This window comes from Nannospalax galili, unplaced genomic scaffold (assembly GCF_000622305.1).
Source record: "Nannospalax galili isolate Female #2095 unplaced genomic scaffold, S.galili_v1.0 scaffold652, whole genome shotgun sequence".
Classification (NCBI taxonomy): Eukaryota; Metazoa; Chordata; class Mammalia; order Rodentia; family Spalacidae; genus Nannospalax; species Nannospalax galili.
Genome location: NW_008332152.1, coordinates 801,865 through 816,864, shown reverse-complemented (window position 1 = coordinate 816,864; position 15,000 = coordinate 801,865). Strand labels below are relative to the sequence as shown.

The window sequence follows — 15,000 nt, the reverse complement described above, 5'->3', positions numbered from 1 at the left end:
CGCCACTGTGTGAATCCATATCAAGGCAGCCCTCTCATGGTCCCAGAAGCATGTTTTGCCTCTGAGCATATATCTACCATCTATTTATCTTCTTTGAATTTGTCTCTATAGTCTCTTCTTTTCTTGTGCTCTCTCTCCTCTGAAGGACCCTCCAGGACCGCCACTGTGTGAATCCATATCAAGGCAGCCCTCTCATGGTCCCAGAAGCATGTTTTGCCTCTGAGCATAGAGGTGAGAAGTCCTTTATCCTCCTTTCTGCCTTCTCACGGCTGACCCATCTCCACCTGCCCAGGTGCTAATGGGGAGCAGGACACCATCCCTCAGTGCACCAGGCATGGGTGAGGACCCCTGGAGGTACCAAAGTCCAGAGGCTCAAGTCCTTTGCATAAAATGGTAGGATACTTGCATTGAGTTCACGTGTGTTATCCACATACTTCAACTCATCCCTGAGCAACTTACAATGCCCAGCACTGCTGAATAGCTTTTGTTTAGTGTCACCTTGACCATCTGGGTTGAGGGAGCCTCAATTGGGGAATTTCCTCCATTGGACTGGCCTGTGGCCATGTCTGTGTGGTATTTTCTTGATTGTTGAGTGATGTGGGAGGGCCCAGTCCACTGCAGGTGGTGCCACCCCTGGGCAGTTTGCTCTGTATTATATAAGGAAGCAAGCTGAGCAGGGACCAGGGAAGCAAGCCAGTAAGCAGTGTTCCTCCATGGCCTGTGCTCCAGCTCCTGCCTCCAGGTTCCTGCCCTGAGTTCCTACCTTGGGATCCCTTAGTGATGAACTGTGACCTGGGAGATGTAAACTGAACAGCAACAGAGAAACAAATTAGGACACTGATGCCATTTAACTCTATCTAAATAGTTACACTGTATTGTTTAGGGTACAATGGCACAGAGATGTTGTAGGGTGTTGGGTTGGTTGCTAGGGGTGGGTGTTTGGTTGGTTGCTAGGGAAGGATGTTGGATTGATTTCTGGGGATGGGTGTTGGGTTGGTTGCTAGGGATAAGTGTTGGTTTGATTGTTGGGGACTGCTGTTGGGTTGGTTGTTGAGGATGGACATTGGGTTGGTTTCTGGGGACTGGTGTTGGGTTGGTTGCTGGGGAAGGGTGCTGGGTTAGTGGCTGGGTTGGTTTCTGGGGACTGGTGTTGGGTTGGTTGCTGGGGAAGGGTGCTGGGTTAGTGGCTGGGCTGCAGACACAGTCCCACAGACAGAGCTTCAACAACAGACATTTCTTTTCTCAAAGTCCCAAAGTTGGAGAGCCAACATCAAGGTGTCCCAGGCCTGGGTCCTCCTGGGGCCTTTCTCCTCAGCTCTCAGCTGTTGTGTCCTTACTGGGTCATCCCTCTATGCGGGTCTGTGTCTTGATCGCCTCTTCTAATAAGGGGACAGTCAGATCGGGTCAGGGTCTACCCCGTGACTTCATTTTATCTTAATTACCTCTGTAAAGATCCTGTCTCCAAAGACAGCCATATTTGGAGGGCCTGAGGGTCAGGGCTTCAACACAGGAAGGGAGGAGAACATGTTATGTCCCTAAGAGAGGGCGATCTTTGGACTTAGGCGACTTGGTGGGCAATCTAGTGGGACATCATCTGGTCAAAATGTCACTATTAGGTGAGGTTTCCAGGCCTGGCCCTAGCTGAACCCCAAGGCTTAGTAATGAGGTTGGCCACTGTGGCCCCACCCGTGACCAGTACTGTCTCTTGCCTTGGGCCTGGTGCAAGGTGTGCTTGCCCTGTTCCACCTCTGGAGATGCTCCTAACATCGATGTGGGATTAGGGTGCTTCTTCCTTCAGAAGCCCGTGTTTGCACATCTGTACAATGGGACAGGCAGGATCCTGCCCGTGTTGGGGAGCTGGGATGAGTGACCCTAACATAACATGTTACTTATGATACAGAGGGCCTTATCACTTACTGAGGAGAGTATCTGAAACCAGCTATGCTGCCCCCCAGGGCTCCTACAGAAAGGTCAAGCTCTGGGCAGCACCCAGGCCTCCCGCCACCGCATGGACAGTGTCAGGGTACCACAGGTGTGGCTCCTGGTCCCCCAGGGAGGGGCTGCCTGCTCCAGGTCTCTCGCTGCAGCCTGTGCTTCTGTTGTACCTACGTGGGTGGCGGGGCTTAATGCGTCCCTTTGGTCTCTGACACCGTCCCGAGGTCCAGTAGAGGTGTCTTAACCAGCCCATCTTACCTGAAAAGTGGGAGGTTGACACAGTACCAGAGTGTGTGTGTGTGTGTGTGTGTGTCCGTGTGTGTGTCCGTATGTGTGTCCGTGTGTGCCCGTCCATGTGTGTGTCTGTGTGTGTGTGTATGGTGTGTGTGTCCGTGTGTGTGGTGTGTGTGTGTCCGTGTGTGTGTGTCCATGTGTGTATGGTGTGTGTCCATGTGTGTGTGTGTGTGCGCACGTGTGTGTATGTGGTGTGTGTGTCCATGTCCGTGTGTGGTGTGTGTGTGTCCGTGTGTGTGTCCGTGTGTGTGTCCTTGTGTGTCCGTGTGTGCCCGTCCATGTGTGTGTCTGTGTGTGTGTGTATGGTGTGTGTGTCCGTGTGTGTATGTGTGTGTGTCCGTGTCCGTGTGTGTGTGTCCATGTGTGTATGGTGTGTGTCCGTGTGTGTGTGTGTGTGCGCACGTGTGTGTATGTGGTGTGTGTGTCCGTGTGTGTGGTGTGTGTGTGTCCGTGTGTGTGTGTGTCCATGTCTGTGTGTGTGTCCATGTGTGTGTGTCCGTGTGTGTGTCTGTGTGTGTGTCCGTGTCCGTGTGTGTGTGTGTATGGTGTGTGTCCGTGTGTGTGGTGTGTGTCCGTGTGTGTGTCTGTGTCTGTGTCCGTGTCTGTGTGTGTGTGTGTGTCCGTGTGTGTATGGTGTGTGTCCATGTGTGTGTGTGTGCGTGTGTGTGTGTGTGGTGTGTGTGTCCGTGTCCGTGTGTGTGTCCGTGTGTGTATGGTGTGTGTCCGTGTGTGTGGTGTGTGTGTCCGTGTGTGTGTGTGGTGTGTGTGTCCGTGTCCGTGTCCGTGTGTGTGCATGTGTGTGTGGTGTGTGTGTGTCCGTGTGTGTGGTGTGTGTGTGTCCGTGTGTGTGTGTGTGTGTGGCGTGTGTGTCCGTGTGTGTGTCTGTGTGTGTGTCCGTGTCCGTGTGTGTGTGTGTATGGTGTGTGTGTGTGTGGTGTGTGTCCGTGTGTGTGTCCGTGTCTGTGTGTGTGTGTGTCCATGTGTGTATGGTGTGTGTCCGTGTGTGTGTGTGTCCGCATGTGTGTGTGTGCGTGTGTGTGTGTGCGTGTGTGTGTGTGTCCGTGTGTGTCCGTGTGTGTGTGTGTGTCCGTGTGTGTATGGTGTGTGTCCATGTGCGTGTGTGTGTGTGTGGTGTGTGTGTCCGTGTCCGTGTGTGTGTGTGTGTGGTGTGTGTGTGTCCGTGTGTGTGTCCGCATGTGTGTGTGGTGGGTGACTTCTTTGGGCCACTGGGCTCACTAATGAGGAAATTAGGACGAAAAGCTGGCATTGTGCAGCTTAGTTTGGGCCTCTTCACCCCACATCTCGGTGTCAGGACTGCTGACACCTCCAGGAGTGGGCAGGTGGGGTGCTCACAGCTATGGGAGGCTGATGAACCCTTTGCTCAGAAGGCACAGTGCAGGTGTGGTCCCAGAGCCCCCACTCTGCTGGGAAGGGTCCCTTGCTGGTCTGTGTTCCGGTCCAAGTCTGCTCTGGGCAGCAGAGAGAATTGCCCATAGAGGAAAGCTGAGCCTTAGTGTCTCCCACGAAGGTTAACCTGCAAGTGTGGTTTTGCTCACTACTTAATAAAACGGAGTCGAGTTACCTGCAGAGCCTGTACGCTGCTTGACACAGGCCGAGGATGGAAATCCCCATTCCTTCTGCCGCTGCCTTCGCCGTCCTTCCTGGAGTTCAGGTTGATGGCGAGACCGAAGGTGTAGGTCCTGCGTGGACAGAGGAGAGGACGTGAACAGAACAGAAATGCTCTGTGTTGTTGCAGTGGAAACATAGCATCCGATCATGGATGCACTTGAGAATTTCCATGGCAACGTCTTCAGTTAAGGACCAGGATCACAAAAGAAAGGTGCGTGTGCAGAGCGCTCCGGACATGGCGTGCACGGAGCTTGTGGCTGTTTCATCGCTCTAGCAATGGTGACTGCCTAGGCCATAGCACCCAGGGAGTTGATCAAACCTTTATCTTAGAGATGGCAGTCTCACCAAGTTGCCCAGGCTGGCCCTGAACTCCTGGCTCAGGAAAGCCTCTAAGCTCAGCCTTCCAAGTAGCTGGGATTGCAGGCACGCAGCCCTGCTCCAAGCTCTGTTACTTTCGATGTTGCTGTCAAGGTACTTCTTAGATGAGATTAATAGTGAAACCAGCAGATCTTGAGTGAGATAAATGATCCTCTGCATGTACGGTGAAGGTCTTAAGACAGAATAGGTTAGGGCTTCCATGGAAGAGCAGATTCTGCCTCCAGGTCTCTCTCTCTCTCTCTCTCTCTCTCTCTGGTTTGGTTTCTCTAGCAAACACAGAACCTGTTTCTCTAACAGGCCATCCTCTGATTTACCACAGTCAGAGCTATGCATTTGGATGAAGGTGAGATGTAGGAACCATGGCCAGTGAGCAGACACCCTCAAGAGCTGTGGAAAGAGGGAGATGCGTTTTGCAGGTGATAAGAATCAATGCCACCTGAAGACTTACAGGTAACAAGGAAACCCTGACCCATACGATGAATCAGTAAAAGTGCCACAGGGTGGATAGGCGTTCAGGAGCTCTGGGGACAAATGTGTGTGTGTAGGAACAGCCACAGCAACCTAGCATAAGCACCTCTGGGGGTGGGGGCTGGGGGGTGTGAAGGAGTGAAGCATCCAAAGGCCTCCTTTCTGTTTAGAAGGAACAGGTGGGCGTCAAAAAGGAGACTCAATAAGCAACCCAGAGCAATGGTCATGTGCGTGGAGCAGAAAGTGAGTGACTTCCAGGGTGAAGTCATTTTATACAAGGAAACGTCTGTAAGCTACTTAAAAAGAATCCACAGCCCTGGCCCAACAGCTACTCATGTGTTTCTTGGACAGAAGCTCTGTGCTATTCTGGGTTGCGTTTCCCCTAAGTCCTTCCTACCACTGAGTATTTCTAAGAATGTTTGCTCCTGCTTTGTGCCAACCCCAGCACCTCCAGGTTTTAATTCCATTAGGGACAGGGGATATTTTGTTTCTGATCATTATTAGAAATGTGGAAAACTGTTAACTACTCATTTAAAAAGAAGAAAGTAACTATAATCTTGTCTGCTACAATCCAGCCACTCAATCTCCCCCCATCCATCCTCATTTAGACTCTGGCCCACTTCTTCAGGAAAAGCAGATTGTGGGGTTGAACAGAAGGTGGTATATCATGAGCTGCATTGTGACAGAGGTGGCCTGGCTGGGCAGGCTGCTGGCTATGCAGGGGTGGTGAGCGGAGGTCCCCCAAAAGCTCCCCATGGGCTGTAGGAGACACAGCAGGTGGATGCATGGGCTTACAGGTGTGTAGGGGGCATGGTCAGACTAAGGAGGCAGACGTGCAGAGGCCCAACTCTCTTGGAGACTTTGGGGGAGCAGCAGAGACTGGAGCAGAAGGTATCAGAGGGAGGGAGGGAGACAGCACAGAGGAGAGTGTTTGTGGGCACAGAAGCTAGATACTGCGGGCCTTGTAGGGCTCTCACTTGGACTGAGTGTGAGAAAGAGGTTTGGTGGCCTTATAACTTAAAGTCAACAGCAACTTCTGATGAACAGGATACAGAGCCTGGGAGATGGTGAGGATCCCATGCCAGGTTCTTCTCCCCTCCCCTTTTCCCCCCTCCCCTCTTTTCCTCCCCTCCTCCTATCTGCAGTGTTGAGAACAAAATCCTGGGCCTCACACATGCTAGGCAAGTGCTTGACCACTGAGCTATACCCCAGTTCAGCTGCAGGCTTTCCAGCTGAGCAGCAGGAAGGAGTAAGTTGCCCTGGAATGATAGGGGGAGCCTGTGGAGTTCAACTTGGCCATCATAAGTAAGTCTGAATATCCGACAGAGAGAATATCCCATATCCATGAGGCCCATTGAGCTGCCTTCAGGCCAGGGAAGGAATCTTCACTCCCAAGGAACAGGCAGCTCACAGAGGGGTGCCGAGTCATGGGAGCTGGTGGGGTCCTCAGGGTGGGTTTTCATAGGTGTGTTCTAGTGCTGATCAAGACCCAGTTCTCAGAAGTTTCTCTCTGCCCCTGTCCATTTGGTGTCTTAGAGATTAGCTGTCCACTGAAGTCTACTTAGAGATGTTAACTGAGCACTAACACTAGCTGGAAATGCACAAACTACTCTTCCTGAGCCCTCTTGGTACCCAGTTACAGGAGATGGTCCCCTCTGGAAAGGTGTAGACCAGACACGCAAGTGGGACCTACTATGAGGGACAGTTTCCCCGGTGCATTGTGCTGAGGCACAGGGATGGTGTGTACCAGGCCAGGGCGTTGCCAGCGAAGGTGGCAACTGGACAGGAGGTGGGGTGCTCAGCGGAGAGACTGTGTTGAGGGTGGAGGTCAGTTCAGAGTGGGGCAGAAGGTGGGCAGAGAGTGAGGGAAGGGTTGGCTTTGGAGGATGCGTGCGGAGGAGCTGGAGCTGGGCGTGGTGCTGGCATGTGTCTGTCTACATTATACAGGGTCTCTGCCAGACACAGGGTCTACATTATACAGGGTCCCTGCCAGACACACCAGCCTATGAATTATTTGAAATTGGTCTAACAGCTGTGTAATGTAATACATGCACACTCCTTGGTTGGAATAATAGTTCCCTGAATGTCAGCAATGTAGGCTGCTTCCACTTTTTCTTTGTGGTGTGTGTGTGTGTGTGTGTGTGTACATGTGAATGCATATATGCACAAACACATGTGGGGGCCAGAGGCCACCCTCTGGTGCTGTTCCTTAGGTACCATCTACCTTGTTTTCTGAGACGGGGTTGCTCACTGTCCTGGGGCTTGCTGATTAGACCAGGCTGACCTGCTAATGAGCTCCAGGGATCCTCGTGTCTCTGCCTCCCCAGTCTTGAGATTACAAGTGTGGTCTACTATGCTTGGCTTTTTGACATTTGTTTTGGGGGGCATCAAACTTGGGTTTTCATATTTGTATAGCAAGCTCTTTACCAACTGAGCTATTTCCCCAACCTGGCTGTCTCTACTTTTAGAAATGACCCAGTCATGAAAGTATTTTCTAAGTTCTTAGGTCAGAGTCTCAGAGGCAACTCATTTGGCCAAAGCTTTTTCTATAGTTCTTGGAACAGATCGCTACTTTGCATTTTAGATATTTCCTGGGCTGGAGAGATGGCTCAGCAGTTAAGAACACTGGTTGCTCTTGCAGGGGGCCCAAGTTTGATTCCTAGTACCCACATGGTGGCAAAAACTGTCCATAACTCTAGTTCCAGGGGATCTGGTGCCCTCTTCTGACCTCTCTGGGCATTGCATGACATGGGTGCACTTACACACATGCAGGCAATACACTCATATACATAAAATAAAAAATAATGAATAAGATTTTTTTAAAAAGAAATTTCCTCCTACTTGCTTTGTGGCTGCCTGTCTAACTCATAACATTCTCACCAGTATTAACAATGATCTTAAATTAGAAAACAGAAGTGGAGACTGGAGAAATGGATCAATAATTAACAGCACTTGCTGTTCCTGTGAAGGACCCAGGTTCGGTTCCCAGCACTCACGTAAGGTGGTCCAGGGGGCTCTGGCACCCTCTCTGGCCTTTGCGCGCACCTGTATGCATGTGGTATACATTTCAGGCACACACAGATACACATAAAATAAGAAAATAAAATAAAGCTTAAAAAAGGGAAACAGAACTGTAAACCTTTTTGATCTGAGGGGCGTGGGACCCCGTGGCTCTTTATGACCAGTGAGCAGGAACTCCTTCCCCACTTTGTCTGGTCTCTGAGTTTTGTTCATGTTCCCTGTCTGAGCCTTGCTCTCTTTCCTTGAGACTTGAGACTCAGATGCAAGTGTGCGTAGACATCCTGCGCCACAGTTGCAGCATTTTTCGAGGGGCAGGACAGAGTGTGGACTCAGCCATGTCCTGGAAAGCTCCGGTCTCACATGGCCCTGCCCGGAAGTGCCCGCTGTGATTCTGAATGCACAGAGCTCACAAACGTCAAGCAGGGGCTGGGCACCTGAGACGACAGGCCTGCCCAGTGTCCTGAGAGGCCTCGGTGCCTTATGAGCCTCCAGCGCTCTCCCAGCCCCAGGCCAGATGTGTTTCTTCCATTTATTTCTTGACTCTGCCAGGCATTGATTTAGGCAAATGATGTGGAGGGAAATAAACAGCATTGGATCCGGGATCCATTCTCTCTTCTCCCCCTGCTTCTGAGGCGCTGGTCCTCAGACATGAATTTCCCAGGATGCTAAGCGAGTGCCTCTGCAATCTAATACCTGTGATCTGGCCACTAGCTATGTTTTTTTCTCTTCCCCCCAAGCCAATCCCGTTTTGATTATTAACATATGATACCATTGGTGAGGTCAGTATCTCCTCTCTCTCCTTTTTTTTTGTTTGCTTTTTACGATCGTGTCTCATGTAGCTCTGGCTGATCTTGAACTCGTTCGTAGTGTGGATGACTTTGAATGCCTGATTCGCTTTCCCTCCACTTCCCAAGGGCAGGTGTGTGTCACCACGCTTGGCTTTATGGGGTGCTGCAGATCAAACCCAGGGCCTCGTGCATGCTAGGCAAGCACCCCACCACCTGCTACACCTCCAGCCATCATCTCATTACTCTGTTGTTTTTAAAGTCTCAGCTCCTCTCTCTTATTTATTCATCTAGATAAATATTCCATTCGTTCTGTGAAGTTCCAACAAACGATCCCATCAGAGTTTTGTCTGGAGTTTTATAAAACCTGGAAGTGACTCTGGAGTTGACAAGCGCCCAGGAGGTGGCTTTCGTTCATATTGCCCGTGTGGAACTCTTTGCTTCCCTGTCGTACATTTTTAAGTCCAGAGATTATCACGAGACAGCAACAGCTTCCCACACTTCCAGCCTGAGACCGACCTAGAGATGCTCTGGGTCCCTTGTGCTGTAGCCCCAACCCTCGCCTGGCACCTGTGACCATGCTCTTGGCCATATGGGACCTTCGTGGTGTTTTGCCGTAGTTCATGCCATTTCTCGATTAACCATAAGCTATCCTCCGCCCCTGTCATTGTGGCCTGTCCTGTTTCGCTTTATAAACTCTTGCTAGCTGAGTCCCTCTAGACAGATGGACATTATTCATATATTCTCGTGTTACAGACACCAGTAGATTGAAGCACAGACCTCAGTGGATCCTAGGTGGGCAGAGGATACCGACACACACCGGAACCATATACAGTTTCTCTTGCCAAGAGCATGCCGCACAGAGGAGGTACAGCCCTAGGGTCCCAACCAGGAAATGCTGCTTGGTTTCCTCTTCCTCAGGGCAAGGCACAGGCACCTGTTCCCTGCCTGGGGCTCACTCTGCAGACAGTAAAGCAGTGTTATCTTCAAGTGCCATCTGTGAACTTTACAGTCAGAGAGGAAGTTAAATTCGCCTCCTAGCCTTTCAAATGAAATGCAGTCAAAGCAGTGATGGGTGTGTTGATGAGCAGGAGAGAGGGAGGGCATAGTGTATTGATGTTTCTGTTTTTCTCTATAACTTGAGACAGTAACTTGGTGGTTGAGTTATACCATAGAAAGGTATGTGTTTAAATTCATCATTTTCTTTAAGAAGCTGGCTAAGTTTCTGGCATTTCAAAGACAAGATCATTGCAAGGTGACTGCATTAGCGTCCTGAGGCTACTGTCACACTGTGTTGATGAGCAGGAGAGAGGGAGGGCATAGTGTATTGATGTTTCTGTTTCTCTCTTTAACTTGAGACAGTAACTTGGTGGTTGAGTTATACCATAGAAATGTATGTGTTTAAATTCATCATTTTCTTTAAGAAGCTGCCTAAGTTTCTGGCATTTCAAAGACAAGATCATCGCAAGGTGACTGCATTAGCGTCCTGAGGCTACTGTCACACAGGCTGTGGCACCAATGACAGAACGTTTATTGTCTCACAGCCCTGGAGACTGGAAGTCCAAGGTCAACGTGTCACAGGGCCAGTTCTTAGGGCTTGCAGATCATGCCTTCTTCCTGTGTCCTCAATGGTCATCGCTTTGAACAGAGTAATGTTGGAAAATGGATTACGATCAGACCCCATTTTACCTTAATTAAAGGCCCAGCTCCAAATAATGTTCTATTTGAGGTAGTAGAGATCAGGACTTTGGCATATGAGTTTTGGAGAGATAAGTGTCAGCCCATAACAGTGCCCTTGTGATGTCTGAGCTATCTGCCTCAAATTTGCTCTGTGGGACTTGAAAAGCCTTCAGTGATGGGGATGTCCTCATGTGACTGGAAGATGGCCTCAGCTTCTCCTTGACTCTCTCAGTCCCTAGCTCTCTGATCCACAGTTGGGCTACATCCATGGTCTGTCCAGAGGCCAGAAACTGACACAGCTCAGGAGTGTACCCATCTACTCAGTCACCTTCCAGTAAGGTACCGTCTCTTCTAGGTAATGGGTGGACACTGGGTGGGACTGGGGGGCAGTCCTCAGAATCCTGTAGCCACTAGTCTAAAGGATGGAGTGGTTATATGGGTTCTGGTGGCTGGCCTGTAAATTTCGTGTTCACATGGGAGGCACAAGCTCAGAGCCAGGAAGGTGTCCTCTGAGCAGGAAGGGCTCTCCCCTTGAGGTTCACAGATCTCTCCCTGGGTGTGGCCATACCAGCAGCTTTTACTGCTTATATTGCACATGCCTAGTATGAGTGCTGTGGTCTTGGAAGGCATCTATCTCCAGATGTCCGTACAGCTGTCTGTCCTCCAGTCAGCTAGCTTTGGACACAGCCAACTAACCTCATTTCCCACCGTTTAGCACTTTCATGACATATCCAGATGTGTCAGGGAATTTATCCTTTAAACCTCTTGAAATATTTAGAAGAAATTTCAGCAGCTTTAAAGCCATAGCCAGTCCCCTGGCACCTCCTGGCCCACAGTCACAGGGCAGTCTTTCCAACACGGGGCCTACCAGGTGCCCCACATAATTTTAGAACTTGCCTTTTCTCGCAATTTTTGTGAATATTTAGTAATTCTTGAGAGAAGCTATTCTCTAAAGAGAACAGCCCCAGGAAAGGTAAGGGGCACAAGCTGGACAGTTAGGCAGGTGACAGGTGCATTCACTGTCCACAGCTGGTCTGTACAGGCTCTTGCAGTCCTAGAACATCTGGGCTGTCTGGTCGTTCCTTTGTGACAATGAGATCTCCTGTCCTGGACAGGGAGAGAAGGATGCGGGGCCACTGGGTCCTCAGCCTCCTGGAGTCCAGTGGCAGTTAGGGTGTGGCTGATGCCTCCTCTCCTGCTCTTCAACAAACCGTTGTTGGACCAACTGACTGCCACAGTGGGCTCTGGAGGAAACGCATGCTTCCTTAACTTTGTGGTGTTGAGCCCTCCATCTCCACGGCTGTCCTGAGGTCTCATGGGAGGGTGTGCTCAGCCATCTCTGCAGGCCCCTGTGGTGTCGGCATCCTGGTGTTCTGATGTGTTTCCTGCACCCGTAGAGATGTGGACATCGGTCAACGGTGCTTCTCTGAGCCATTGGTCTGTCTGATTCTGTGACCCCCTGGCTGGGTCGGTTGTGTGGCAGACCTACCCTTTTCTTTTCCACCGGAGGCAGGAAGGTGTGAAGTCTGGCTCCCACAGCACACACGTGTAAAGCCTCAGCCCTGATTCTGTCTGACTTCTTGATTCTTTTGTCCTGATTTCCTCATATCATTTTCTTTAAACTGATTTATACTTTGAATAATGCATTTAGATGTGTCCAAAATTTAAAGAACATGAATTAGTAAAAGGAGCTCCCCATTTCTGCTTCCACTGCCCAGTGCAACCAGGGTGGGTGCTGGGAACCTAACCTGGGTTCTCTGCAAGAGCAGCGGCTGAGTCATCCCTTCAATTCCTGTCTTTGATTTCTGTGATGCTAGAGTCTGACCCAGGACTCTCGCATGCTGGGTGAGTTCTCTACCACTGAGCCACACTCTTAACCCACATCTTGAATATTTTTTCATATTTCTTTAAGATTATTTATTTTTGAGACAGGATCTCCCTGTAGCCCCCAGATGACCTGGAACTCACTAGGTAGACCAGGTTGCCCTTGAACTCACAGAGATCCACCTGCCTCTGCCTCTGCTGGGATTAAAGTCATGCACTGCCATGCCTGGCACTCTTTATGATTATTTAAAGCTGAAAATATTTTATCGTTTGATTGCTTACTAATGACTTTGCTGGCTTATTTTTTCATTGAACGATTCTTTCTATAGTTTAGAAAAGGAAATGAGGGCTTAGAATGGCAGACCACTCCCATGAGAGAAAAACACAGATGTAGGAAACTGGAGGGAGTGATCAGTGGCAAAATGCTCAGTGAAATTGTCTAGCCGGGGGCTGGGGGGGGGGCTGGAGAGATGGCTCAGCGGTTAACAACACTGGCTGTTCTCGCAGAAGACTCAGGTTCGAATCCCAGCACCCACATGGCAGTTAACAACTGTCCTTAACTCCAGTTCCAGGGAATCTGACACCCTCTTTTCTCTTCTGTAGGTACTGTACAGCACAGGTGCACATACCTGTCCATAACTCCAGTTCCAGGGGATCCGACAGCCTCTTCTGTCCTCCACGGGCATTGCATGACACGGGTGCACTTACCTACATGCAGGCAATACACACATACACATAAAATAAAAATAATAAAATTAAAAAGAAGAAATAGTCTGTGGGGAACAGAGCTGTAAGGAATAAAGTTGGTTATGTAGCCCAGGATGTCTTAAGCACAGTGTTAAAGCTATCGCCCACTTTCCCCTTATTGTTTTAGTAAAATGAGAGAGGAGACCAACAAATTGGGGAAGAGCCAATAAACGAAGAAAACAAAACAAGAACTGCCCCAATTTTGGTAATTTTGAAAAATCCTTTGCCTGGAGAGAAAATGCTAAAAAGGCTCAAATAAGAGGTTTACCAGCCGAGCAGGAAGAAGCAAGCCATCCGGAGTATGACAGCTTATAGGAATGGATTCTACCAACAACCACGTGAGCATAGGAGAGGGCTCTGAGCCCGGGACAATGCCCTAGCAACAGCCGTGCTAGGATCACAGTCTCGAGAGTCCCCGAGCAGGAGCCCAGTTCAATTGGTGGCAGTTTGCCATACAGCAACGGAAGCCCGCTGATGCTTCGTAGACCTCTACAAGGGCAGCTCAGACCTCTGTGTGAGGTAAGAAAGCAGAAGTATTTCACAATAGTTTGGGCATTCCTACCTCAGAAGAGCAGATGTGAACTAATCTGTATTTCCTGAAGGTTATCAGCAGAGGCCAAGATGTTTACTGTGCACCTGCTGGCGTTGTGGGGACTGCAGGGTTTTCTAATAACAGGACAGCCTAGAAGCACATCACCACTGTGCTCACTGTTGTGGGCAGTCCCTGATCAGGGAGAGGAGTGGACAGTCACCAAGCAGCTCTCACCTGTGCCTAACCCAGGTGTCGGCCTCACAGGCTCTTTCTGTGTAGTTCTCCGGCAGGAAGCCCCGGCAGCCAGTCCGTTGTGAGATCCCAATGACCCAACCCTCACTGGCTTCCTCCTGCTGAGTGGGGTCTACAAAGACGTAGTCACCGGGACTGAGCATCAGTTCGTCAGCGTTCTGGGGCTTGTACTGGAACAGGGCCTTCAGGGTCTAGAAAGGGGCAAGTGGATTCACGCTCTAGTCAGGGTTTGACTGGGAAGCAACAGCAGCAGGCCAGTTCCCTTCTGTCTCCTCTGATGTGTCCAGGCTGCCAAAGCCCCACCCCACCTTTGCCTAATGATCCAGACTATGGAACATAGCCAGATACAGTAGAATGGAATTCTTAGGGTAGATTTAGAAATAAAACTTACCCATTTGTCTGCCCATCCACCCATCAATGTACCCACCCATCCATTCATTTATCCATCCATCCATCCCCACACTCACCCATCCACCCATCCACCCATCCATTAATCTGCCCTTCCACTCACCTATTTTTCCATCCATCCCACCCACCTATCACTGCCCATCCATCCATTCATCCATCCGTCTCTCTTATATGAGGACATTTGTCCATCCATCCACCCATCCATCTATCCACCATCCATCCATCCATCCATCCACCCATCCATCTTTCTATGAGACACTGTCCTGCTATACAGCCCAGGCTGGTCTTGAATTCTTGATCCTCCTCCTCAGCCTCTCAAATGATGGAATTGCAGGTGAGTGTGACCACACCTGGAAATTTCTTACATTTTAACCTAAGTCTGTATTTTCAGCCCTTGAACGGGTCTTTGGGTGTTTGGCTACTGGGGCAGACTGCAGCTTAGTCTCTCAATCAGTGCTTATAGATATCAGAAACTTTGAGAAATTAGGAGTGAAAGTTGTGCCCTGGGCCATCCATGGCCATGTGATTACATGAGAAGGGCCATGGTTTTCTGAGTGGGCCACAGTGTGCTCTGTTTTGTTGGAGGGTTTCATTTGTTTTTGGGTTTGTATAGTCCAGTGGTGGACCAGTAGCATCTTGTGCTTGCAGAGCTTCTGCTGTAAGGTCTTTCTAGAAACATGGGTATGTAAGTCCATTTTGAGCAAGGTGGTATGGGTTGGGACCTTCTTTCTTCCTGCTCACCAGTGCTATTTACCTGTTCTGTTCTTTGTCTTCACAGCATGGAAGCAACGCTGATCTGGTTGAGTGGCCAGTGCAGCATGCCCAGTGTGTGGAGGCTGAGGTCCCACGTTCATGTTCTGGGTTTACCTTTCTCAAGTCAGGAACCATCAAGCTTAGACATTTCATCTAGAGACGGGGTGTCATAATTCCTACCTAATAAAGGGGGAAAGTGCAATAAATTGACATAGTCTGTGTGAAAAGTGCTTTTTGTAAAGCTATGACGTTACAAAACATTGTCTTTACAGTGGCATGTTTTTATTTAAATGA

At 49.8% G+C, this 15,000-nt stretch overlaps 1 protein-coding gene across 1 annotated transcript in view; it reads right to left on the bottom strand.

Annotated features, from left to right (window-relative positions):
• Ubash3a (ubiquitin associated and SH3 domain containing A) overlaps positions 1-15,000 on the bottom strand; it is a 38,217-nt gene that overhangs the window by 11,883 nt on the left and 11,334 nt on the right. Inside the window, exons 6-7 of the mRNA XM_008827413.2 lie at positions 13,528-13,727; positions 3,812-3,929 (exon numbers count right to left, since the gene is read on the bottom strand). Coding sequence (XP_008825635.1) covers positions 3,812-3,929; positions 13,528-13,727 — 318 coding nt within the window. The remainder of the gene's footprint in view (positions 1-3,811; positions 3,930-13,527; positions 13,728-15,000) is intronic.